Source organism: Triturus cristatus, chromosome 11 (assembly GCF_964204655.1).
Source record: "Triturus cristatus chromosome 11, aTriCri1.1, whole genome shotgun sequence".
NCBI lineage: Eukaryota > Metazoa > Chordata > Amphibia > Caudata > Salamandridae > Triturus > Triturus cristatus.
This window is the reverse complement of record NC_140594.1, coordinates 346,283,517-346,311,281: the sequence shown is the minus strand read 5'-3', so window position 1 is coordinate 346,311,281 and position 27,765 is coordinate 346,283,517. Positions and strand designations below refer to the sequence as shown.

The 27,765-nt window shown below is 43.6% G+C and overlaps 1 protein-coding gene across 7 annotated transcripts in view; it reads left to right on the top strand.

Annotated features, from left to right (window-relative positions):
* Window positions 1-27,765, top strand: part of TAOK3 (TAO kinase 3) — a 1,246,906-nt gene that overhangs the window by 804,157 nt on the left and 414,984 nt on the right. For 5 of the 7 annotated variants that reach the window (XM_085636070.1, XM_085636074.1, XM_085636072.1 and 2 more), the window contains 2 exons: window positions 8,891-9,058; window positions 10,138-10,344. In XM_085636070.1, coding sequence (XP_085492196.1) covers window positions 8,891-9,058; window positions 10,138-10,344 — 375 coding nt within the window. The remainder of the gene's footprint in view (window positions 1-8,890; window positions 9,059-10,137; window positions 10,345-27,765) is intronic. The other 2 variants (XM_085636076.1, XM_085636077.1) reach the window with 1 other exon arrangement.

The following is a 27,765-nucleotide window of genomic DNA, read 5'->3' as shown; positions in this document are numbered from 1 at the left end:
GTTACTGCTTATAAATCTGTAAATACATAATGAGAGAGTTACTCTCACAAGAAATCTGACCGTGTATATTTTAAAACACTGCATATGCCATTTAAGTTGAGCACACCGTGTCATTTTCATTTCATTGTGAACACCTCTTTTTGATCAAATTAGTGAAAAGATCATACTTTGTACTGAGCACTGTATTGTGAAAACCAACTCAGCCTTGTGACAAACAAGAGCACAGTAAACATTTAAAAACACCACATACGTAAATAAAGCGGATGTCTTGCATCATGCGTCCTCTGGGTGAGAGGGAAGCCTGTTGTCACACACTATTAGGTAAATAATCGATAGGAGGAACTTCCCTATATATCAGAAAAGGTTGTTGTCTAAATCACTTCTAATCTAGGTTCAGAGCTGATCTGTTGTTCTTATTACTCCAAGACTCCACCTCTGTACAGTGACATAGGATATCCCCCGGGGGGCCCGCATCTTACCGTCATTCAAGACTGCAGGTTATTATATGCAGAATGGCAGATCTGCAAAGCTAGCCACCATAGTGTCCTCACTACCCAAAGAAACTAGACCGTAACCTTGGTCTAAAAATGGCACCTGAAAATGGAACAACTTCTGCGTTCCATGTATGTGCTGGCGGCTATGCTGCTTTGCCAGCCAGGCTAGGCATGGACTGTGTAGCTTGTGGGCGAATGGTGGAATGAGGCCAGTAATTGAATATTAACCCATTTAAACATTTTCAAATATATTTGGTGCATATTTCAATCTGTTCACTAATAAGTGAATGGCTAAAAAAGGGGGGTATTTGCGCCTAAGGACCCGACATAAAAATGTGACGAGCCAGGATATTAAATGAGAGCTAGTTGTTATGTTTTTAAAAACAGAAGGTACTAAATTCCACTGGCCAGTCTGGAAAGGTGGTGGAGTTTACATCTCATGTTGTCCCGAGGATGAAATTAGAGAGGTACACGCGGTTTATCAGCGTAAAGAGGGAGCAGACTCACAGTTGACTTCAACCCATCGGTAATCCTGTGCTGTGTCTTTTTTTACTATGTAATGTTTTGTAGTTGCGCGACCGCATCTTAGATTGCTGTAGTGTTCACAGGTCCTTGTTTTTATCTTCTGGGTCGTCATCCCTACATAATGCAAATTGCAGGGGCAAGTTATTAAATACACCACCCGTTGTGTGTTACAATTTGTGAATTTTCTCAGTTCCCATGTCATGTTGTTCAAGAAACCTGTTTTTGTACCCTTAGTTAAATGGCAGACATTGCATACCCCACATGGGTAGTGGCCCATGACGGGTGATATTGTACCCTGTGTTTGTGTTCTGTCTGTGGGTGGGTTTTTTTTTTTGGGGGGGGGGGGGGGGGGCAAGTGTGTACCAACATGTCTTGTAGACTTTGCTCTCGTCTTTGGGAGAACATAGGTTTGGGGGACTCCAAAGCACCACTATTTAAAATGCACCAGTGTTTGTTGATGATCTTGGTCACTTGGTTCGAGGCTGTGTTAAAAATAGTGATGCAAACGGGTCTTACTTCTTTTTCTTTCTAAGGAGGAATGTCCATCAGGGCTTCCCTGTTGTTCCTTGACCATTTCATTGCTCACAACACAATATAAGAAGGTTATTCCCTGTCCTCTACTGTCTTTGCTAGATGGTCTGCTTGTGCTTAGTAGTCCTTCAGTTTGGAACAGTTCCTTCTCATTCTTAGGAACTGTCCAAAAGGGAGATTTTCCCTGAGGTGACGACTATGAAGGCGGTCATACAGTAGAGTTTTTGGCAGTCGGTTTTTCATGTGTGGTGGTTGAGTGTTCCCTGGTCAGATATGATATTGTGATCAAGGAATACCTGTTCCTTCTTACTTAAGGTATGGGGGAACTTCATAAAGTAATTTTGTACATTCAGCCAACTCAAGAAGTGTTTTGCAGTGGCTTAATTTCTCTCACATATGATGAGGGCATTGTCAATGTACCTTTTCCACAGCTTTATGTGTTTGCGATAGGGTTACTTTGGACAAAGAATTTTGAGTACCTCCAAACGGTGAACATAGAGACCAAAACTACTCAGCGTGAATGTGCTGTCCATGATGGTCCTGTGTTTCTGTAGGTAAAGTGTTCCTTCAAATTCACTCCATTATTACATTTCTACGAGTTTGGTAATCCCAATCTACCTCAAATAGAACATCTTCAATTATGTTCACATTCTTTGTGTGGGGGAGGCTTGTATAGAGAGACTCAATGTACAGACCCATGATGAGGTGGACATCTGGGTTGAACTGTATTTCTCTCGGAAGACTGCATATGTTTTTGGTATCTTTTAGATACATCTTTGTATTTTGTACTATGGACCTAAGGAAAGCAGCCATAAACCTGGATAATGGCTCTAAGATTAAACCTATCCCTGATACTATAGGTCGCCCTTGAGGGCTTTCCAGATTTTTATTTATCTTCAGGATTGTATAGAAATAGGTGTTAGGGGTCTTGTTGGTCAGAAACTCAACCTCTTTTTGTGATATCCAATCATGTGCTAGGGCCTTTTCCGTCATAATGCAAATTCGGATTCTGAGAAAATAATTTGGTACTGCAGATAGAAGTTCGTAATTTCTTTTGTCATTGAGGAGCCTGAGACATTCCTTCCCATAAGCCTCTGTTGACTGAATGACAATAGCTCTCCCTTAGTCTGCTGGCTTGATCACTATATTTTTGTCTCTGGCTAGTTCTCCTATAGCTGTCTTTTGCTCCTTGGTGTGTTGTGAAAGACTCTCAAAGTATTGGGAATAGATGTCCCCAATCTCCTTCAAGACAGACTTCTAGAAAGCGAGTATATCAACAGGTACTGCAGTAGTGGATGGAGTAAAAGTAGACCTTAACTTTCATTACCTAATTTTTTGTGCCACTTGTTTGCACCGTACTTGCTTGTGTCCTACTCATTTCCCACTTTCGTAGTCGGTGTATAATCTCACACTTTTATTTTTTATTTTATGAAAAAGGAGCAGCTTCTCACTTTTAATCATTTACTGCATCATTGGTGTTTTCAGTGAATTTTAACTCTGCCCATCAAACTAGGTATATAATTGAACAAAATCAAAGTGAACTGCCTGACCAACACTACTTTCCATTCAAAAACAGTGGGTCACTTGGATTTGTTAAAGGAGCAGTGTAAAATTTCTTCCAAGCATAGTGTCATTAAAATGTGCTCCATTTCCTCTTTTTTCCCCTCCATTTTTTTGGGGTCGGTGTTTTCTATAGTATAATGTTGTCTACTAGGGGTATGGTTTCTTTGTAAAAATAAAAAGTTAACCTATTGAAGTGTATTTTTGGGTCCCACAAATAGGCCCAAAATATTCCAATATTTATGAATTAAGCAATGATAAACAGGATAAAGAACCAGGATTACAAGGAAGTAACACTAAGACTCTTTGTGGCCTATCCACAAAGCTAAGTCTGGAGGTGTAGATTTACTACTAGTAAATAATCTCTGCACACTTTTGAGTATCTTTACTACTTTGGACTATTCACTGAAATATGTGGCACCAAATTCACAAGTGTATACCAAAAAAGAGCAGTAGTAAGGCTAGCACCACACAAGGCCAACCACTGATACTGCATCTCACTTCCATTGAAAATAATTGGACTTCTAATAAAACGTAATAGGAAATAATTTTAAATGAAACAAAATTATTTAACAAAATTTCAAAATAATGTAATGTATTGTTATGTTAGAGTGGGATTTAGAGAGTGACATGCACCCACTCACAAAGGGTAAGTCCATTGCTACTCACAAACTGTACTTCTACAGTTCCTACAGCTGAAGAGGAATGCACGCTTGCTGGGAGCTTGAGTAAGTCTAGCACCATGCATGGCCACACACTGGTAATGTAACACCTTCCCATAGAAAAATAATGGATATGGGATTTAAAATGGAACCCCATTGGAAATAATGTTAAATTAAATTCTTGTATTTAAAATATAAATGCATTTAATTTAATGCTAAACAATTCTCGAAAAAATATTTGTTATTTAGTAGCTTATTTTAATAACGTTTTCCAAAATTAAAATATTTACGTCACATTATTTTTTAATAAAATATTATTTACTAATAATTCTATGTATCACTAGTAATCATTATTAAGGATTAATATACATATGCTTACTTTACTTGGGATTATTGTCCTAATAAATCTTTTAAAAAATTGTTTAATTTAATATATTGAAAGTAAGCAAAAATTGAATTAAAATTTAAGCTAATAACAGTGTAGATGTTTTAATTTTGTTATACACTCAAAATAAATATGTACATTTTTAGTAATCACTTGTTGACCAGTGCCCAGCATGCAAAAGAGGATCTGAATATCTGGTTCATTTATTATTTTTTGTCCGTTTTATAAAAATGTGAGATCTAAGTGGATTGTCCCCCTATGTAGGTGCATTGGTTCTAGACCCTATCTCGAGGTGCTTCCAAGTCTCCTTACTGATAAAGGAGAGTTGTAGTGTTTAGCTTAGCTAAATGTTTGATAGCCCTATGGATTAGATGCAAGAAGTGTATTGTGTGAGCTTTTTATTGGATTTAAAATTGCACCTTCGCTCTTTGCACCTTTGTTCTCTCTGAGATTTGTATATTGTGTGACTTTATATTTTATTTTTTACTGTATGATGTTTTTTTTATACTATTTTATATATTGAGATGCATGGTTTTGGTTGTTAGGGTCCTAGTTTTAATATGTATGCATGGATTGTTGGTCCATAAACCACCCTCCACATATGGGTCTATATTTGATTGGGAAGGACTTTTCCAAATATAAACGACTGGTCTTGCTCTTTATGCTTATGTCCCTGTGATAATACGTCTGCACAATCCACAATTCATGTCATGTTCTTTTGTAAGTTTTATACTTTGCCTAGGAAAAATGGATTTTGCCTATTTTAAAAGTCTACAGCCTGAGACAATGTCAACCTGCTTTTTTTAAGTTGCAATATTTAAATGATGTAACTGACCATATAGCCAAATATCTGAAAGGGGTGGTTAAATATAGGATGACAATGGATGGCCCCTCTCTCTTTTAAATTGTGATTTATTTTCCTTTTACTTAAATTACCTTGATGTAATTTATGTTTTTAAATGTATTGTGCTTTTATGGTTTAATACTTCTTCAATCAAATAAAGCGTATTCTCATTCTGATTGGGAAGGGCAAGATCCCTCAAAATAATGTTTTTGCTAAATAGGCCTTTTGTCTTTGTTCTTTTTTTAAGCAACCATTGTCCTCTTACTGTAATATATTTTGTATTTTTTAATTGACTGCTATATTTATAATAATATTGTGATATATACTTTAAAAGATCTAAGTGATCGAAATAGAGATTTTAATTTTGTTCTACACTCAAAATACACATTTAAATGTAATATACATTTATATTTAAGATGAATAATATTTTTAACAAGTTTATTAAACTTTTGTAAACTTTTCCCTGCAGTTTACCACATACAGATCTTCCCACTGTGCCAGAGTATTGAATACCCTGAAGTTGCCCTCTAGAAAACATGGTGGTTCGTGATTACATTATAGCAGTAGCAAAGCTCCGCACACTTAGAGTCTGAGGTTCTAATCACAGCCCAGATGTACAAATGTTGACAGAAGAACTGAATAAAGCCATTGCATGCAAACCGGTTATCTACTGTATAACTGACCAAATGAAAAAATTTCTGGAACAGACTTTGAACCAAAGCTGACCATTAAATTCACACATTAAGAGCTTTAACTAGATCACGGCGATACCAAAAGTATATTTGACTTGTAGTGTGTACTATCATAATTCTACTGTCACCTGTATAGAAATTTGTGTGAAAAGATATATTGCCTACAAGAGCTTGCTCAAATAATAAAGATACAGTAAGCACAAAAATTATTTTAGATTTTAATAACACATTATTTTACATTAATTTTTAGGTTTGGAAAAGATTATTAAAATCAGTTAAAATAAAACAGATTTTAGGATAATATTTTGACATTAAATATATTTATATTTTTATCTACAGGATTCTATTTTAAATACTGGTCGCTATTTTTATACTTGGGAGGATGTTGCAATACCAGTGATTTACCATGTATGGTGCTGACTTACTCCGGCTCTGAGTTGGAGTCCATTTCCTACTGTTTTGGGTCTTTTTTGGTTGTAGTAATTTAAAAAGTGCAATTTGGGAATAGGAAAGTGTGTACTCTTTTAGGATACAGTTTGCGTTTCTACTGAAGCCTCATCTACTTTGTGGCATGCTCCCCCTGTTCTCGCCCACATCGATGTTTACTTCCAAGTAGTAAACTTACATGTGTGAATATATATGCATCTTTCCTAAAAAAAAAATTACAAAGTTAGTGATGTTATAGTTGGGTGAAAATATTAGTGACAACATTACGCTTTAAACTAAAAAAAAAAACAACCTGCAATTCAACAGATATAGAAACTATACCTCATGCCTAAAGAGACCATATCTTGTACCCCTACCATGCACAGTGTTGTCATCAATTGTGATGTTAACGGTGGCGTTATGGAACATGTCATGAGTGATGCAGTATATGCATGGCAAGGGCGCAAGTTACAGTTACTTTCGGACATGAGCTATTGTTTTTCTTTTTTGTGGTGGCCAGCCAATCAGAATGCTCACTTCCGTGAGAGCAAGGAGACCCAAGGTAAAAAAGTCCCCTGGCTCAATTAGAACTCTCAATTTTTTGAAGTTGGGTTTGAGGGACTCTCGAATCCATCCATCCAGATATCCAAATATTTGGGTACCTTAATTTCTTAAAAATGACTCTGATTTAGACCAAAGAACACGCTTTCTGGCCCAAGATCTAGCTTATTGTCAAATTTGGTGTAATTAAGTGCAGCAGTTTTTGTGGTTTCGCATTCCAAAAAAGTCTATGGTAAATAAATGGGGATTTTGTGTTTTGGTAGCCCTCCTTTGTCTCTGCCCCCACTTGACAGATCACCCCAAAACATTCCATGAAGAAACCAATCTGAGATGAACACTTTTGGGAAAGTTTCTTGAAGATTCCTCACATAACGCCAAAGTTATTAGCAAACCAAAAAATGCATTTCCTATGGAATACCACTGCATTCCTAGAATTTGCAGTATTACATTTATTCAGGACACAATACAGCAAAGCTATCACAGTGTCATATTGTGCACCGAATAAATGTAATACTGGAAGTTTCTGGAGTGCAGGAATATTTTGTAGGAAATATAAAGATTTCGGGAGGCACCGTCCTCTTTCCCTGGCTTATATTATACATACATACATACATCTCTGATACATGAAGTATTACCACAAGTAAATATGTGCATTAATACATAATCGTGATATTCCTGATATTTAGTTAAGTGAGCAGTGGTAATGTTTCTAGATTGCTTAAATTAAAAATAAACAATATTTGAACTTTAACTATCCACCCTTTGTTAGCGAGTAACACATTTCATGAATATTTGACAGCTGTTTCAGGTTGTCTATTGATAGCATGCAAGAAATTACATTAGGAAATATTTAGCTGTGTCAAGTTGAGATCTCTAGATGGCCAGCCTGCAATGACACTGCCAGTCTGAGTTCATGTGCACTAAGGCACAGACACTAAAGCTAATCTCTTAACTGGATCATGCCTTTATAATGCAGGGCTCATTTACTTGACTAGCAATTCCTGTGCTTTCTAGTAAGAGTGTGAGTTCACTAGAGTTCAGAACTTTGCAGTTTCCTTGAGCCACATGGTGCATGAATGCTGTTCTAACATGTGAGTGACCCTGCATTCTTGTGCGGTATTGGTGCAAACTGTTTTTCCACATGTGTACTGCAGTCACAGGAGGGGTAGTAATTCTTAGGCAGTGAAGTGTTCATTGAGTTGTCTTTATATATGTGTGCTTGTTATTATGGTAAAGTGCAGTCCTTTGAGCCTCTCATAAATTTGCTAATCATTTACTTTGCTATAAGTTTCTGCACCAAACATGAGGTGAATCGCGGACTGACAAAACAAGCCCTCCGTTGCTTGGGAAACAAAGCATGAGCCCTCTGCCAAGGCCATCTCTTGCCTGGAGGCACAACCATATAGAGTCATCTTCCTATTTTCCATCCAGTGTTGACTACCTAGTTTTCAAGCAAAAGCACTATAAACCTACACCGTGTGAGCGGACGGATCATAGTGACTTGGAAATGGAAGTATGATTAAATCAAAGTAATGCAAATACTGGGGACTAGAGGCACTGCATCATTGTCATCTTAATAGTCACATTCCTTACAGCAAGCATGTCGATTTACCCTAGCTGGCATGTTTATTCTTCTAACTCTGGATAATGTCCATGCTGGCTTGTTGAGGGAGCTAACATGCCATTAAATTACATTACCCACATCCCGTCTGTGTTAGCAGACGAAGGTGGATGAGAATGCTCGAAATGGAGATGATTTTTATGGACTTCTTTCGGACTCCTGCTGGGGCAGTATGTATCAGTAACTATGTAACTCAGTGGAGAGCCTTGCATTGTTTTCCTAGATCACTCTTCCTCCGGGTCACTTGCTTTCCTATCGTGGTTGGGTGGCCACAAGTTATAATCTTAACAGAGATTAGGTGCTAGGAATTTGAACATCGGGGATTGGCTTGGGACTGGGCATTGGCACGTTTGGAATGCCCGAGTGCTCTGGTTTCCTTTAAACCTACTTTGTGTTTGGCAGAAATTTCCCCAGTGCCATGATATTCTGGCCTCAACATCTCATGGCAAATTGAAGTGGGGTGGAAGACTACAGGGACAAGGGTTGCTTCTGTGCATTTTACTTAATGTTATTCAGGGCCCTAGTATTTAGGCTTGATGTGTGTTTCTGCGGCATTTCTAAGGTTCCTTTTTATTTTGCTTTAAATCAGCATGACTTTGTTCGCCGAGACCGTCCAGCACGAGTTATCCTTGACCTCATCCAGAGAACCAAGGATGCGGTCCGTGAGCTGGACAACCTCCAGTCCAGAAAGATTAAGAAGATCTTCTTCCAGGAAGCGAGGAATGGGCCGCTGATGGAATCTCTGGAGGATGAAGAGGTAGGTGTGGGGTTATTATTCACAATCAAATGTACTTTCAGTTCCCAAGTGACAACATATGGCCCTTGTTCTCAGCTGCAGAAAGGTACCTCATACATCACAAGCAGCGTACTCTACTATTTTGGTCTTTTTACCCCACAAATACATGCTTGTTAATGTGCTTGAGGTCTAACTTCCAACTCAAATTTTTATACCTATGTTGACAACTGTGCTCTAAGTTTCACAATACTGAAATAATTACACATCAGAGACTCCCACTTAATCGTGCCATTCATTTCCATGTGGCTGTTAAAGTTCAAGGGATAGTGGCTGACTACATTTTCTTGATAATGGGCCCCAGTTTTCAGATGCATTGAACACCGTTTTCACTGTACAGAGTACAAACACGAACCTCTCTTCTACAAAAAGACTATACTTGGATTCCACACAGAGCTTTGCCGATTGCCCCACCAGCTATCGTTATAGTACATATATCTTACTGAATAGGACTTACCCAGGTGCTTTTTTCCAGCTAACCTTTAACTTTAGCTTGCACTCTTATCTACACAGAGCTGTTATACAGCACATACACTATTTGTGGTTTATTTACATATTTTAACACTGTTATCCCACTCACGCTTTCTAATGTCTCTCGGCTCAGACCAGCATTATATCTTAATAACGCATAGTAATGCTGAATTCGTAGAAGCACTGCTTCTGCACTTTGGTGCTGACCTGGAACAAACCCAGCTACTGCAGAACGATAAGCCCTCGCACAGCCTAGGCCATAGAGCTAAATCCTCCTGCTCGACACCTGCTGCTATTTTAGTCTCAATCTCAGATATCTGCTAGTGTACCTCAAGGCTGAGCTGCACAGTCACATGCTATTCTTGCAGTGAGACTATGCATACCTGATGATGCAACTCATTCCACCTTGAGCAGCCTTATTCCTCCCTGTTTAACATTCATTAAATCTTACTAATATATCCTTTGACTAACATGTAACACCGCTGCATTGCAACCGCTTTCTGTTACTGGTGGTGTAAAACGGACTTCTGTGCTGTGCCTTGTTTTTATTTTTGGCTGTCTACTTTCTACAGGACAGTGAGCATGGAAGCAGCCTCAGTAGGAAGATGGATAGCCTCGACAGTAACCACTCCATTCCCAGCATGTCTGTGAGCACGGGCAGCCAGAGTAGCAGTGTGAATAGCATGCATGAATTAATGGATGATAGCATTTCTGACCTGGTCATGATGCATGATGATCATGGCACCTTTGACTCTACCTGCTCCATTGTGCACAAGAAGGTACGTTGAACATGTCCTGGGGAGCATGCATGGGCTTAGGTTGCATGCCGGCTTCGCTTTACTTTGTGTGTAACTAACATTCTACACCCACTTCTCTAAACAAGTATTGGTAGTGTCACAGTTGTTGAGACATTACCCCAACTCATCCTGTCCCAATCTTCCAATTACTTTTAAATCTTCTCAGATTTTAAGGTAGCACAATGATTTAGTGTGGTCTTGAACCTCACAAATATATATAACTGATTTATATCACCATGCCTGGAATTTGTAAGTATCTAATAAGATGGCCTAGGGCACATGGTCATGGCACGTTGTTTGATTAACTTTTCAGCTTAGCATCTCAGTTATGAAAACACTGTGATTGTTTTTGGGCTTCCTTCCATTCAACAGCTACTGACTGTGTCCATGTGCCCTTGTGATATTTCCACTGCAGCACTTGGATTAACTTCCATCCATGTACCAATACCATTTCAAATCTCTTAACTATTTGCCTATTTAGTGCTACTGTTGCCATATTCAGGTGACTATAATCCTGGAATATTACCATTCGAGCACTCCAATATCACACTATTCTTGCAGTATGCTGGCTTTGTGGACCTGCTATTCAGTTAAAGTAACACTCTGGTTGAATTTGTGTGTCAGCCACACACTTCAGTAATTACATAGGTTTTTGTCCCCATGATAATGCTATTCCATCACTCTATTTGTGTAACAGTGCTATTGGGTTACTTGGAAATCACAATTATTCCCATTGTACAGGCCTAATTTAGAGCGCGGTGGAATGGTTACTTTGTCGCAACAGCAACGTGGTACCCTTTCCACCATAGTGAAAGTCCGCCCACCTCATTTCGAGTCAGATGGACCCTCAGTATGTCAAAAATGGAGGCAACTCCATCTACCGCCCTCATACACCTCTCAGGTCCAGGTGAAGTAAGGGACATCTGAGGCTTAGCCTTCTGTCCGCCCGCCCTATTTAGAGTGGCCAAACAAATGGCAAGCTTTTATTGCCATTTAAAACATGGCAGTAAGTTAAAGTAAAAACAGTTCAGTTACCTCATTGCCATGGGAAAAATTCCCACAGCGAAGGGGTCATTTGTTTCTTTTTTCAAAAAGAAAATCCTGCTTTGGGATTTTCTTTTTGAAAATAAAAAAACGAAATTGAAAGTGTGCCGTACGGCTCAATCATTTAGACAGAGCTGTGGGGGACACTTTCAATGCATTGACAGGAACTGCCATACAACGGTTCTAGCCAATAAAAGAGATGTCTGTTGGCGCTCCAGACATATCTAAATTTGTAGTGCGATTCCTCAGTCATGGCCTCTGAGTGAAATACTCCGTTCTACTGATGGGGTAGCCACACTCTAAATCAAGTTTCTTCTACTGCACAGGTATTTCACTAACCTGCATATATTTCAGCACTCTGATTGGAATTTTGAATCTGCCACACTAAGGGTCCTGTGTGCAATTGGCGGGGTTGCAAATCAGTTATTTATTTTTTTTAGCATATGGTTGTTCAAATCCATTGCAGAATAAAATGAGCATTCACAGAATCTTGGCTTGTTAACATTATTGAGGCACAGTTCCATTGTATGAATTCTTCGGAATGCCTGTGTATCCGTGGATGGAGGCATAATTGGTACAGCAGACCTCCATTCACAATCTCAGAATGCTATTTTCATGTCAGAGTGTAGCCGGAGGGTAGTTTCTGTCCTCCAAATGGCAGGCTGCCTGGGAACATCAGGGAGAACATGGAGTGATGCCCTAAACTGCTGTTTTTTCCACTTATTTCTGATTCACAAAGTGGAGGCTTTACTTTTTCACTTGGATAATGTCTGCTTTGGCTGATTGTGATTCAATGCATGGTCTGCAAACACAATTGTGGTCTCACCATTGCATCTTGGAAAGAGGAGAGCAGACCCTTTTCTTGACATGCTCCACCTTCTGATTCACAATGGGCTTCAAAGTGTACTTGTGAGAGTCGGAGAGACATTTTCAACCCACCTAGTACCGTTTGTGCATTGTGACTCCATGTTTTGTGATTGCCAAGTCTGTGTTCTTGTGAATTCCTGGTTTTTCAACAACAATTTACTTTTGTTTATCAGCACTAAAACTGGACGGAACTCTAGGGCATGGAAAATGGGCTTTCAAGGTCAGTTTTAGCTTGTTCTGATAGAAACTTATAACCGCATATTCCTCTTCTTGTGAATTTCCCCCAGGCACCAGACTGCGTCTGGGAACTTCAAAGCAATTCCCTCGTGCATCAACAGGTAGCATCATGCAGCTCCGCGTCTGTCCATCCCACCTCAGATGTGACGTCCGTGCCCCTTAATGTGCGCCATGTCTGCACTGACGTCAGTTTTTTTTTAACTCTGTCCGCACCATTGGTTGCAGAGCCATTGAAACCAGATAGTGGTTCCAGCCTTCACTCTGGTGGAATCGGGGCTCTTTTCTGGGGCTATTTCTTGGCTAGCCCATAGCAGATCTTGATGCATAGCACAATCCATCCCAAGATGGTCTTCTTCTGCATCGCTTTTCTTTTCCTCACTCCACTGAAACCAATGAAAAGTTAATCATTCTGTTGGAAGTCTCTGGTTCGGTGCTTATAGAAAGTGAAGTGCCCATGGTTCTTCCTCATTGGGGGGATGAGGCAGTGCATAGAGAGTCGGCAAGGTGATGGAATGCCCTATGTGGAATATTGTCACTATCTTGGGCAGGAATTATGCTCTTTTCTGGAGGACTAATTCGTCTGGAGAGAAAGATGGATATGTTTGGGACCACGGACAATGCCTGGAGTTTGCTACCTCACCTTGCTGATGTTGCTGATAAGAGAATAACTATACATGGGTTCAAATGGAGTGCTCATCAAGTATATGAGTACCAAATTAAGGTCCCACTGCGGCATAAAAAATACAGTTGGCTGGAACATATGAACTAGCCCCTTCTAAAAACACTTCACAGCAGGTGACTTGAAGAGGAATAACTGGTCAGGGAAACAGAAGGCTGAAAGTGCAGAGTGATAACCTTTAACTGTTATCACAGCAAGGCTTTGGTGGGCTAGTAACAAACATAACAAGAGAACATCTGATAACTGCACATTCATAGGTTTTGGGAAGAGTGCCAACCAAAAGACTTCTCCCCGAGTCTAGCATAGATCGATTTAGTAGATGGCCACCTGGCCGCCAATATGATACCAAACACTTAGGGAGGAAGATCGAAAGCCATCAACTGTCACTGCTCAATCTCCACACATGGAGGTGTAGATTGTGCAGGCTGAGATGCAAGTCTCTGCCTGGAGGTCCTCCAGAAGGGGCAAGTCAGTTTCAAGGACCAATGCTCATGGTCGGAAGGTCGAGATATCGCACTCCTCACCCATTCCAGAACCACTAGGATGACTTGGGCCCATTCTCTCTTTAACCTTTTCACTACCCAGGGCGGGATAGGAATAGAAAGGTGTGCAAGACTCCTGAACCCCAGTGCTGGCACAAATATGGTGACAATCACATAGAGATGCTGCAACATGCACCTCCAGACAACAAATGGCATCAGATTTCATGCGGAAGGAGGACTGCTTAGGCAACACCAATTGGCAAAACTGGACACCACATGTTTTCCATGGTAGCGAATAGAGCAAGCTGGGGTTCTCTCAGGTGCTGGAAGAGGCCCGTGCCTCCTCTGAGTGCAGCAGCCATTTGTGATCCACTAGGCAATATCAGTTGAGTTTGTCCTCCCTGGTGCTTAAAGACCCTTCCAGGTGTTGTGCAGTGAAGGAGATGCCTGAGCTCTCATCGAATTCCGGAGATGCAGGGCCTCTTGGCAGAAAACCCACAACGCCATGCCGCTCTGTCTGTTGCAATACCACATGGCAGTTGTGTAATCAATGAGAATCTGCACCCGTTCCCTTTGATGGTCGGGAGGAACGCCTTCAGTGCCAAGCAATTCCCTTGCAGTACCAGCAGATTGACGTGGAGACTTGGCCAGAGTCCGCTGGTTTCTGCCTGTCCCAGATGATCTCATCTCAGCAACGATGCATCCATCACAAACAATAGCTTTGAGTGGGGTAGGGAGAGGGGTCTTCAGCCGGTCCAATCGAAGTCGAGCAGCCACCACTGCCTTCACAGTCTCCTTTGACACCTGAATGAACGTTGGGCTCAGCACCAAGAGGACCTATCACTAAGGCCTCAGATTTCACTGCAGAGCCTGAATGTGCCAGCTGGCTTAATCCAGAAGCAGGAAGAAGGAGGCGCCAAGAGGCCCAGAAATCTCAGAGCTGCTCTCTCTGAGTTCAAGGTTAAGGGTTGAAACATCGGGATCATAGCCCACATGTCCTGGACTCAATGAGGTGCAGGGTTGGCCTAAAAGAGCACCGTATCCAGAATAGCTCAATGAAATGGAGCCAATATGTGAGGCTTCGGCACGTTGCTCAAAATACCCAACAATGTCAGTATGTTGGCCCACGAGTGGAGATGGCCTACGACTGGTTGAGGCGAAGCTGCCTTAACTAGCCAGTCGTCGAGGTATGGGAAGGCTAGTTTATACAACCTTCGTACTCGCCCCCAGAAGGGCCCGACTCCAATTCTGACCTAGAAAACCCTACAAAAAAGATCTAATTCCTACTTTTCAACTGCAGCTCAGCAATGAAACATGCCGCTGACATTGCCGACATATTCATGAATCAAGAAACGGACGTGGCTATTCTAATGGAAATATGGCTATCTGAATCCTCCTCCCCATTCCTAGACGTGCTGGTGCCACCATACTATAACATTATAACACTAGATAGGCTAGATAAAACGGGAGGTGAAGTGGCCTGCATCCACAGATCAAACATCACCATCTCCAAAGTTCTCTCAGACCCTATAGACTCATGTGAATACCTGGGGTTCACAGCACGATTCACAGACAACCAAGTGTACAACTACACGCATTCTATCACCCACCAGGCAAAAACCTAACTTTCATAGACCATCTAATGGAAATTATTACAACCAACTCAGAACCCCACTCCAATTATATTTTCCTAGGAGACTTCAATCTTCACTGGGATGACATCCAAGATAATCATGTCAGACCACTCACTAGTACAAGCATGTGCCCTACTAACACACTCCAAATGAGCCACACTAGACTAGACCATCTCCAAAGAAAATACGATCCAAGCAATCTCAATCATACCTTGTGACTGGTCCGATCACCACCTCATAACCTTCCAAATAACAACCAAAAAAGAAACAATCTTGCAACCTATCAAACCCAAACATTGGGTAAGAGACACTAGAGACCTGAACTAGGAGACTCTAACATTGCAAGGCGAGTAAGAATTGCAAACCCTTCTGAACCAACCGACGTTCAAGAGCTTACAGACCACTACAATCGTACGATATCTAAAATAATCGTTGACATTGCACCCCTAAAAATGAAAAGCATTCCTATCACAGATAAAAATCCATGGTTCAACGGATCACTTAATGAAGAAAGACGTAAACTCTGAATAACTGAACGAATATGGAGACAAACTCCTTCTGATGGATACATCTGCCTGTGGATTCCTCACCTTATGAATATCCCCTGCGCCAACATTCCGCGGAAACTTTTTCCTAGCTCTCCGCGCCGACGAGTTCGTCACAATGCTATGGCTTCGCATGCAGCTCCACATGACGTCACTGGAGCCATAAGAGGGCCACGTCGGCGTGATGACGTCAGTTCCATTTTTTCTGCGCTGTCGATGCTAACGGTTTTTCTAGGACTCTCCATACTTTCTGCTAGATGCTTTGTATTTTGGCTTATTTCCTTCTGTGGTTTTGCCTTGTCTGCTCCGAGGAAGTTGTGTTTCAAGCCCTGTAAAGAATGTGGGTGTCATATGTAGATCACTGACCCCCAAGAAGACTGGCTGTTCTTGCTGTAGAAAAATGAACCCGAAGGCCTTGAAGGAACGGGAAGCCAAACTGTGCATGGCTGAAGTGAGAGAAGAAAAAAAGGGTCGAAAACGTTCGAAGTCGAGGTCGTCGACTTTACATGACTCAAAAAGGAAGCACAAGAAGAAGAAGAGGCATGGATGTCTGCGTCGTTCGGCAAAGGCTGTGGTTTTGAGGTTGCCTTCTCTGGTTTCTCGACATCGTGTTAAGGACTTCGTCTCTCCTTCTCCTTCAGTGTCTCCTCGAGTGACTCCGACCCATTCTCCTTCGTACAAGGGGACTTCGGCGCAGTCACCGACGCCGAGATTTTCTCCGACTCCGGAAGGTTTGTCGAATCCGGATTATGCTGAGGTTCCTTCAGCTCCTGTGGCTCCGCCTGTGACCCCGGTGGTTCCGACTCCAGAGGTGCCTCGATTGGATCTTGAACCGGCTCAGTATCCTCAATTTCCGGCGCCGGGTTCGGATCCCTCGCATTTTTTAAATGCGATGTATGGCATGTTTGCCAGGGCCTCATACCCTTCTGGTGTTCCTTTGGGTCTCGTGGGTCCTCTGGCATTTAATTTGGGTGTGCCGCACCAATATCCTCAGGCACCCTTCGTGCCATTCATGCCGACGACACCGTCCTAGGAGTTTCCGGGTCCGAGGATGTCGACGCCGTATATGCAGTCCCCGGCTCCATCTGGCGAACCTTCTTCTTGGATTCGTTCGGTGCCAGTTGCTGCTGTGGATCATCCTTCGACGCCACTCCTGGAGGCATCGACGCCATGTGTGGCGTCGCCGACGCCGCAACCGAAGATGTGCTCGAGGAGAGAAGCACAGAGGTTGTTAGAGGAGGAACAGTACCAGGCTGACGAAATGGAGGAAGGTGACATTTATGAGTCTGAGGATATGTTCGAGGGTCTGTGTGAGGCAAGTGGACTTAACACCTCCCCGGAGTGGGACTTTGCTTCACAGAAAGCTTCCCCCTCGAAGGAAGTTGCACCTTACCATACTGTGATAAGGAAGGCTGCAGAGCTCTTGGATCTGCAGCTCCCTATGGCTGAGTATTAGTCTAAATTGCTCACAGAGGTGCTTCATTCTCTGTCCTCTGTGGTTGAACCACTCTTGACGTTCAATGATGCCTTGACTGAGCCAATCCTTGAGGTGTGGCGTAATCCTCTTTCTACTCCTGCAGTTTCAAGGTCGGTGTCCAGAAGGTACAGGCCTGCTCCAGGGGATCTTGTGTTCCTTTTGTCTTATCCTTTGCCTGAGAGTTTGGTGGTGCAGGCTTCATGTTCTAAGCAGTCCACAGGTGCCTTTCCGCAGGCACCTGCTGACAGGGATTCCAAGAAACTGGAACAATCTTCAAAGAAGGTCTTCTCCTCGGCGAGTATGGCTTTGAAGTCCACCAACACTACCTGTTTGTTGGATAGTACATTCATGCCCTTATGGACTCTGCCAAACAGCTTCTTTTAAAATTATCTGAGGAAGATCGGGGAAATTTCAGTGAGGTAGTGGCAGACTCACGGGCTGCGGCTCGCCAAGTCATCCAGTCTGGCCTGGACACGGCAGATTTGTTTGCCAGGGTGATGCGCTCATCAATTGCTACGAGAAGGCATGCATGGCTAACGTCTTCTGGGTTTTCTCCTGATGTACAGGCTGCCCTTCTCGATCTTCTTTTTGACGGATCTAGGCTTTTTGGAGAAAAGCTGATTCTGCCCTGCAAAGGTTCAAAGACAGTAAGGCCACAGCGAAATCCTTGGGTCTACAGTCTCAGGCAAAGGGTCATGGCTATAGAAGATACAGTGGCTTTGGAAAGTCTTCCTTTTCGTGATTTCCGTCAGCCACAGCAACAGCAAAAAAAAAACCCTTGTACAAGTCCTACAGGGGTTAAGGCAGAGGTCGCCTTCGTGGAGCGGGTCGTCGGCCTTCTTCTTCCTCCTCCTCCTCTACCTTCCCAACCCCTCCTGGTAATGCAGGAAAGCAGCCCTAGATCCGCCATCCTGGATCATGCAGGTCCTGTGGGGGGCCGGCTTACCCATTTTCTACAGGATTGGAAATTGGTCACTTCGGACATTTGGGTTTTAGATCTGGTAGAAAATGGGTACGCCCTAACCTTCAGGGAATTCCCTCCTCCTTAACCCCCATTTGCTGCTTCTTCAGAAGGAGGTTCTTGTCCTGTTACACAAAAAGTGCGAGATAGGTGGTTCCGGAGCAGGAAAGGGGTCGGGGATGCTACTCCCTGTATTTCCTGATTCCCAGGAAGGATGGCAGGTTACGACCCATCCTGGATCTCCGAATCTTGAATCTGTTTCTCAAGCAGTACAGGTTCAAGATGCTCACCCTAGCGCAGGTTCTTCAGGCGCTGCAACAAGAGGACTGGATGGTGTTCATCGACTTGCAGGATGCGTATTTTCACATCCCAATCCTGAAGTCGCACAGGAAGTATCTCCGGTTTACGGTTGGTTCGCAACATTACCAGTTTGCGGTCCTGCAGTTTGGTCTTACTACTGCACCTCGAGTCTTCACCAAGGTGATGGCTGTGGTGGCTGCCCATCTCAGAAGGTCGAGGATCCCGGTTTTCCCCTACCTGGACGACTGGCTTCTAAAGGCAGAGTCGCCAGAGATGGCGCATTGTCATCTGCAGATAACAACTCCACTGTTGTTCAAATTGGGTTTTTCGATAAATGTGCCCAAATCTCACCTGGTGCCCTCTGGGCGCAACCTGTTCTTAGAGGCCGTACTGGATACCACTGTGTGTCGAGCTTTTCCGCCTCTGCAAAGGATTCTCGACATTCAGGAAATGATCCCTTTATTTCTCAATGGAGTGGTTGTTCCAGTTCTGAAGGTCCTTCGCCTGCTCGGTCTGTTTGCTTCCTGCATTCTGTTGGGCAACCATGCACGCTAGCACATGAGGGCGCTCCAGTGGTGTCTCCGTAGGCAGTGGTATCCGCACAATGGAGATCTCAGGGAGTCAGTCAGGATCTCCAGAGAAGCTGCAGCGGATCTGTCTTGGTGGAGCGTGGAGGGCAATCTGTCTCAAGGAAAGCCCTTTCATCTTCCTCCATCGGTGGTCACAGTGATAATGGATGCCTCTACCCTAGGGTTGGGTGCTCATCTGTAGGATCTGTAGATGAAGGGTCTTTGGTCTCCAGAGGAAAGATTGCTTCATATCAATCTTCTGGAATTGCGGGCGATTCGTTTGGCGCTCAAGGCCTTTCTCCCTTCCCTTCGCGGTCAGTCGGTCCAAGTCCTGACGGACAACACTGCCGTGATGTGGTACGTCAACAAGCAGGGAGTCTTTGCGGCTTTGGTCCTGGGCTCAGGACCATCGGATTCGCTTGATGGCAAATCATCTGGCCAAGGTGCTGAACGTGCGTGCGTGCGTGCGGACTGTCTCAGTCGGCAGTTCTCCGCCGACCACGAGTGAAGGCTTCATCCGGAGGTTGTTCGACACATTTTCTGGACGTGGGGGACTCCTCGGGTGGACCTGTTTGCCACTCTCGAGAATGCGCACTGCCTGTCATTATGCAGTCTCCAGTTTGGGGACGCGTTTCAGTTGAGTTGGAGCTCGCAACTCCTTTATGCGTTTCCTCCCATACCCTTGATTCCTTTGGTTCTGAGGAAGATTCGCCAAGCCCGGGCCCAAGTTATTTTGATCACCCCAGATTGGCCAAGAAGGGTGTGGTACACAGACTTTCTTCACCTCTCGTTGCACCCTCCGCTCTGTCTCCCTCTCAGGGTAGACCTCCTCTCGCAGTCGGAGGGGCAGGTTCTACACCCCCCACCTCCAGAGCCTGCACCTTCATGCCTTGAGATTGAACGGGGCAACCTGAATTCTTTCTCCCACCTGCCTGACGTGGTGGATGTTATTTTACCGGCCAGGTGACACTCCAGCAAGTCCATTTACTCCTACAGGTGGTCAAGATTTGTTAAATGGTGTGGAGAGAGGTCTATTGATCCCTTAAAAGCTCAACTTTCTGATGTTCTTTGTTTTTAGTTGCATTTGGCCCAGCAGGGTTGTGCTGTGGCTACTGTTAAAGGTTATTTGTCAGCTTTATCGGCATTTCTTTGTTTGCCTGATCAGCCGTCTTTTTAAATCTCCGATTGTTTTAAGATTTATTAAGGGCCTTACTAATATGTTTCCGCCTACTCCCTTCATTATGCCCCAGTGGGATAAAAATCTAGTTTTAACTTTCTTAATGGGTTCCCCATTTGAACCTATGCATAGTTGTCCTTTCAGACTGCTGTCATTCAAAACGGTCTTCCTTGTGGCTATCACCTCAGCCAGGAGGGTGAGTGAGATTCAGTCTTTGAGTTCTAAGCCTCTGTTTCTGACTAATCATGCTGAAAGGATGGTTCTCAGGACTAGGGCTGCTTTTCTGCCTAAGGTGGTAACTCCCTTCCATCTAGGGCAGTCCATTACCCTCCCTACTTTCTATTTTCCCCCTCACCCTTCCAAGGAGGAGGAGAGGCTTCACCGCTTGGATCCTAAGAGAGCGGTTAGTTTCTATCTGGACAGATTGAAGGACTTGCGATTGGACGATCAGCTCTTTGTGGGCTACGTTGGACGCATGAAGGGCAAGGCGGTGCACAAGCGCACTCTATCCAGGTGGATCATCTTGTGCATCAAGATCTGCTACGCTCTGGCTAGAAAGGAGCCTCCTGAAGGCATTAGAGCTCATTCCACCGGGGCTAAATCATCTACTTCTGCCTTGTCCAGAGGTGTTCCTGTGTTCGACATCTGTACGGCCGCAACTTGGGCCTCCCTCCACACTTTCGCGAAGCATTACTGCTTGGATTCCGGGGTGAGGAGGGACGGCCATTTGCACGCTCTGTTTTGCAAGACTTTCTGGTAAAGAAGTGTGGACAACCTCCTCCGGGGGTTGGACTGTTGTGCGATTCTATTCATAAGGTATCCACAGGCAGATGTATCCGTCAGAAGAACAAGGTACTTACCTTCGGTAACGCTTTTTCTGGTGGATACAGTATCTGCCTGTGGATTCCTCACTGACCCACCCGCCTCCCCGTTGTCCACCCTTTTATACCTTAAAAAAAGGTATTGGTTAATATGGTTGTTTCATATTGTCATTTTGTATTGCCTCTGTTTGCCTTTGTGTAGGCATATAGGAAATGCTTGCTTTCTTTTGCTTTCCTTTTTCACTTTACACTGTGTGTATTTGTGTGAATACTGTGTACTATGTATGCATTGTCTCTATGGTCGGTCCGCCCGTTTGTCTCGGAGGCACTGTAAAAATGGGTGGAACTGACGTTATCACGCCGACGTGGCCCTCTTATGGTTCCTGTGACGTCATGTGGAGTCGCGTGCGGAGCCATAGCATTGTGACGACCTCGTCGGCGTGGAGAGCTAGGAAAAAGGTTCCGCGGAATGCTGGCGCATGGGGTATGCATAAGGTGAGGAATCCACAGGCAGATACCATATCCACCAGAAAAAGCGTTACCGAAGGTAAGTAACTTGTTCGTCATCCCCCCACTTAAATCAACTAAGAATGTCCAGAAAAACCTACAATAAAAGCGTACTCTAATCAAAAAAATAATTTTTCAGAAAGAAACTTGAAAACGCAAAGAACAGCCCGTGGAAACTCTTCGATATACTAAAAGATCAATCGAACAAATTAGCCAAATCCTCCCTATTAACATCTAAATCAGATCTGAACTGTGAAGATTTCTCAACATTCTTTACTGATAAAGCCTGCTCATTGGAGAGAGAACTCGCGAATAACGCTGAAAAAGCATCAATCCTAGGGATTGAACAAGGGAGGAACCATGCCCTACTGACACAAATAATGCCCATTGGTCATCCTTCAAACTATATGATCAGTAGGACATTACCAAAATATTACTATCGTTGAAACCAAATAATCATTACACTGACCCTCTGCCGGCAAAATGCTGGCCCTCCTGCAACCTCATGGTCATCCCCTTCTGGACGACGATAATTAATGAATCGCTTGCCAAAGGATCAATTCCAGACTCCCTAAAAACAGGCCAGATGATCCCTCTTCTAAAGAAACCTACGGAGAACCCATCGGACCCAAACAACTTTCGTCCAGTAACAACCATTCCCCTACTAGCCAAAGTACTAGAAAAATGTGCTCACAATCAATTAAGTCAACACATTACTGAATTGGAACTACTAAATGACTGCCAATCAGGGTTCAGACCAAACCAGAGTATGGAGACAACAATTCTAGACATTATAGATGACGCTCTGCTAGCCCTCGACCGTAATGAAACCTGTCTCCTGATCCTTCTGGACCTATCATCTGCATTTGACACAGTAAACCATCCCAAATTACTAGACCCACTGGAAAATAGGATGGGCTTATCGGGAACTGTACTGAAATGGTTCTACTCCTTCCTAGAGAACAGATCGCAAAGATTCCTTGTGGACAACAAGCTATCCCCACCATCTCTGTTCCAAATTGGGGTGCCACATGGATCAACCCTATCCCCGTCACTATTTAGCCTATACATCGAACCATTAACTGAAGTACTGTATAAAGCTAACATTTCCTTTCACATGTATGCTGACGACACCCAGCTGTATATGAAGATATCATCTCCGTAAGAGATCAACACTATGAACCAAGCTCTCAAGAAAACCGTTGAATGGCTAGCTGACAATCATCTTAAGCTAAACTCACTGAAAACTGAATTCCTTCTGATCTCCCCTCCTAAGAGTTCAGCCAAGATTAAAGAATGGACCAAGTTGATCACAGCGCTAAACGGTACCCCAACGATAGTTAACTCAACCAAATCACTGGGCATCACACTGGATAAAGAGCTAAACATGTGAGCACACATCAACACAATGGCAAAAAACGCTTGTTTTCATCTGAATTACCTCAGAAAAATGAAGCCACTCATCGATCCTGTGGATCTAAAAATGGCATATCATATCAAGAATTGAATATGGATGCGCAACACTATCAGGACTCCCTAAGATATCAACAGCTCCCCTAAAAGCCTGTCTCAATGCAGCAACTAGACTTATAACAGGAACCAAAAAATACGACCACATCTCTCCACATCTGAAAGCTCTCAACTGGCTACCATACGAGGCAAGAATAGAGCTAAAAATTGCATGTATTACACACAAGACAATACATCACAAAACTTCTCACTACTTATCCCATAAAGTTACGCTGTCCGAAGGCACTAGACCCTCGAGGGGATCAGAGGATTTCCTACTGAAACCAGCCTTCTTCCGTAAGAAAAAGACTTCCGATAGAGCGTTCACAGGAGCTGCACCAAGGATATGGAATTCGCTGCCACCGAACATCAGAAGAATCACCTATGCTCCACGTTTCAAAAAGGAGACCAAGTCCTTTCTGATGGGTAGAATTCTCCCATAACGAACAATGTGGTGAACATAACAATACTATAACCAGCTTGGATATAGAAGAACTCCGGAAAGGCCTTATCTTAAATCTAATGTACGACACGACAATCTGGACTGTAATCTATGGGTTTATTTTACTCCTCATTACATTTGTTTTATGTATGGATAAATATATGGCAATGTTAGTGGAATACATTGACATGCTCCTGACGTGAAAGAATTGATATCTGCTAATTTCTAAGATAATTGAAATGTAAAGCTCTCTGACACCCAAACCCTGGGTCTGGTTCGCGCTATAGAAAACACTGAATAAATAAATTAAGTCAAAAGGGAGCACAAAGAACTGAAAGTGCAAGTGGCCTACCTGAAACCGCAGCTAACAACTGTTAGACTGTGGCACGTGGATGTGAAATATTCCTTCTGCAAATAAAGCGCTAGCATCCAGTATCCTGAATCCAGGGCGGTTAGAACTTTGTGAGCCAGTGTGAGCATTTTGAACTTGCCTTTCTATGGGAAGAATTTCAGAGGATGAAAATCCATGATGGGGTGAAGGCCACCTTCTTTTTTTGCCGCCAAAAAATAACTGAAATAACCCATCTTGATTTCTGAGGCCCCCAACTCCTCAACGTGGTTTGGACAAGTGGTTCTCTGGGAGGTGTGCGGAATGGGTGACATGTCTGGGGGGTAGCATAGAAAGGCTAAGGAGTATTCTTATCTGACGATCCGGAGCATCCATTAGTTTGACATGATGTTCTGCCATCCGGTGAGGTAAAACGTTACTCAACTTCCCACCGAGTAATTTTGCACTGCCATGGACAAATTAAAGTGATTTTGCAGGGGTTGTGGTTTGGGTAGTGTATTGCAGCTTGTGGCCTGGACTCTGTTGGATTTCTCCCTGGTCAAATCCTCAAAGGAACAAGGAGGCCTGTTGCTTGTGAAGCACATATTGCAGTTACCTCTGCTGTACACCCTACAGAAGCCTTGAAAGGGATGCTGGTGTGAGGGAAACTGCAGAGCAGGTGAAGTTAGGCCTAGAGAGTGGGCAGTGGCCTTGTTCTCTTTAAATCTCTCAAAGGTCGTTATCAGCCTTAATTTCAAACAGTCTAGAACTGTCAGTGGCCTGCCTATTAGAGACTTTTGGATGTCTGAGGAAAACCCTGTACAGCGAGTGTACATGTGGCGCCACACCACAACTGTGATTCTGACTGCCCTACCCAGGTAGTCTAGTGACCAGACCTGAGCATAATTTATACTTCACCGCCTCTTGGCAATTAGAAATAGGATGCTGTAAGGTCGTTCTGATGTCTTCTGGGACAGCTGGCAAGTATTTCACCGCCCTGTCCCATGACATGTATGTGCGAATACCTACCTAGGAGGCATGAGTTGTTGACAGACCAAAGGGCAAGACTGGCAGTGGAAAATATTGGTTTTGTGAACGTTTACGTTCTTTTGGATTCTCGTTCAGCTGGTGTCATAGGGAAGGCATTGGGGTGCTGGCAGATGGTAGATGTCTGCACCAATAGGCTCTTCAGGGTGGGTTGCTCAGGAAGAAATTCCAGTTCCCCGGGAGCAGTCATGGGCCATCTTGATTCTGGACTGTTCCAAGGGGGCAAGACCCCGGTTTTGCCCAAGTACCTACCAGGACATTAATAAGGGCTTAGTTTAAAGGAAATATAGGTTCTTGGCTGGTCTGAGCTGGGTTCAGAACCTTGGTGAGGACATTTGTTGTTGAGCTCTTGCATGGGTAGATTGAGATCTAGGACCTCTGCCCCCCCCCTCCTGATCATGGTGGCGAAGGAGGTAGAATATTCTGTAGCCATGGCCTGGTTTAGGGAGGATAACCCAATGTATGATGAGAGGTATCCAGACCACTGTCATCCCGAGAGTCTTCAATTAGGTTTTCTTCCTCATATACATCATCCCTGTAATCACCATCCTCATACTGGTGAGGTATGTCCAGGTTGGATTGTACATACGGCTTTGGTCTAAAAGGTGGGGGCAGAGCATGGGAATCCAATGGAACTACCAGCTGTGTCCGACATCTGTGACGTAGGTCCCGGAGATGAGCCTCAAGCTGGTGGCATCAGTCGGGGTGCCGAAAGTGGCATTATACATTCTGCTCGAGCTGGCAGGGCAATGCTCAAGGAAGGTGCCAACCACAGATGGAAGTTCAGGGGAGGATCTGCTAAAATGGTCCCGAAAGGCGCCTACCTTGGACTCTTGGGGCTTAATGCGCTCTGGCGGGTTCTGGTGGATTACCAAAGATTTTCTTCTTAGCCTGTCAGAGCTGACTGAGTTTGTCCACTCTTGCAGTCCTCTCAAGGGGTAGGGGAAGTGGGAACACTGCTGATGTCTATTCTTCGGAACAGCTTTGTGGCCTAAAGGTACCAAGTGGTGTTGACTTATGTACTTTTTGTGGGAAGTCTTTGGAATGAGAACGCATTCCTACCCTTGACTGAGACCACTTCTTCTGACAGAGTTTGACTATGGTTAACTTGGCTTCGCGTTGCGGATAGTTTTGTGATTCATCTACATGCAGCTGAAACATGACTCTGAGTCATGTGTGTTCCCAAGGCACCAAAGGCAGATGTTGTGAGTGTCCATCACTGACAATCTGATGGTGACAGTGACGCCACAGCTTGAAGCTTGTTGTTTTAAGTGCCATATCTGCACACTTAAGAATTTTAGAAATTTTTCCTGAGGGAAAAAAGTATGTTAAAAAACAGCACTGCGAGTTCTGGATCCCAGTCAGAAGGCGCCGAAAGAAAGGAACTGACATCGGTGCCCCCCAAAAACGTCAGGAAAGGAAAAATAAAACAATATTAAACACTCGTGTTATTTTTTATTTTTCCTGTAGAGTATTGGGGTGGGGCCTGGGTGTGACAGGCACTGAGGGCAGTGGTAGTGCAGTCCCTTCACTGTGCATGAAGGTTTAGCCTGCTGTCTTGAAGAGGGCAGGCACTGACTCTGTCTGTCCTTGAGCACAAATCAAGGGCACTCAGGCCAATCCTGAAGCTGCTCTCATGCGTGAGAGCAGTTTCAGGATTAGCCGCAGGTCATTCTGGGAGCGTGTGTCGCCTGGAGAAAAGGAGCAGACGAGCTTGACGTAGCCGGCTGCAGGTAACTTTTTTTAAGTTATTTTTTATTTTGCTCCAGTGACCCCTATGCCCCTCCCCCCCCCCCCCCCCCCCCCCCCCCCCCCCCGGCCACTCATCCCGGCTGCTGCTGCAGGAAGGACCCACATTCTCTCATGATTTTGTGCTATCCTTATATAGCGGATAGTAGGCCACAAGCTTGAATATCATTAAGCTGGGATTTCGGGGAATTACTTGGACACGGAATGACAGGAGGTGGTATTGGTTACAACGAACAATTTTCCCAACCCACACAGACAGAAAGGAGACCTCATATAAAATATTATATAGATGGCAATTTAACCCAACACATCTCAATGCTATTGTTACCTGTAAGGAAGGTAAATGTTGCTGTGGCTGCTGTTTCTTTCTCGGTTGTCGCTCAAGATAAGTGGGCATTTGCTTTGTCACGCACTCTCGACTTCCAGCTAAGAATATTCACAAAGACCAGTGACAACTGGTCAACAGGTCTGCTTCACAAGTAGTCTTTTGAGTGATCTGTTGCGTCACTCACGAGTCTGCGTTACATCAACTAAATGCTGCACACAACCACCAACCTATTCTTTTTCTTGGAAATTAGAAAGAGCAACATTGAATTCCAAGGAACCTGGGTCAATACATGAATAATTCTACAGTGGTTCCTTCGGAATTATTCTAAATTATTTTGGAACACTTATAGGACTCCTATCATGTACCCATGTGAATTGGCAAATGAAACCGAATAAAATACAAAATGAAAGAGTTCGACTACTTTCATTTTATCAGTTGGTGTCTTAGTGCACCAGCATTAAAGGATATTTTGTGTTCTGGTTGTTGCAGCTTTTCGAAGGATTTCATTGTAACCAGGCTGCTTGCACCATTTTATTTCCCTCATGGCTTTTCCACTAAGTTGTAAGGGTGCTTCCAGTTGTTGCCCTGATGAAGACCTCGACTCTTTGGAGCTGAAATATACTGAACTGTTTGCTTAAATGATGCTGTAGGGCATTTTACTACATTAATTATCATTGCCTTTCCAGCATTTGCCATTCAG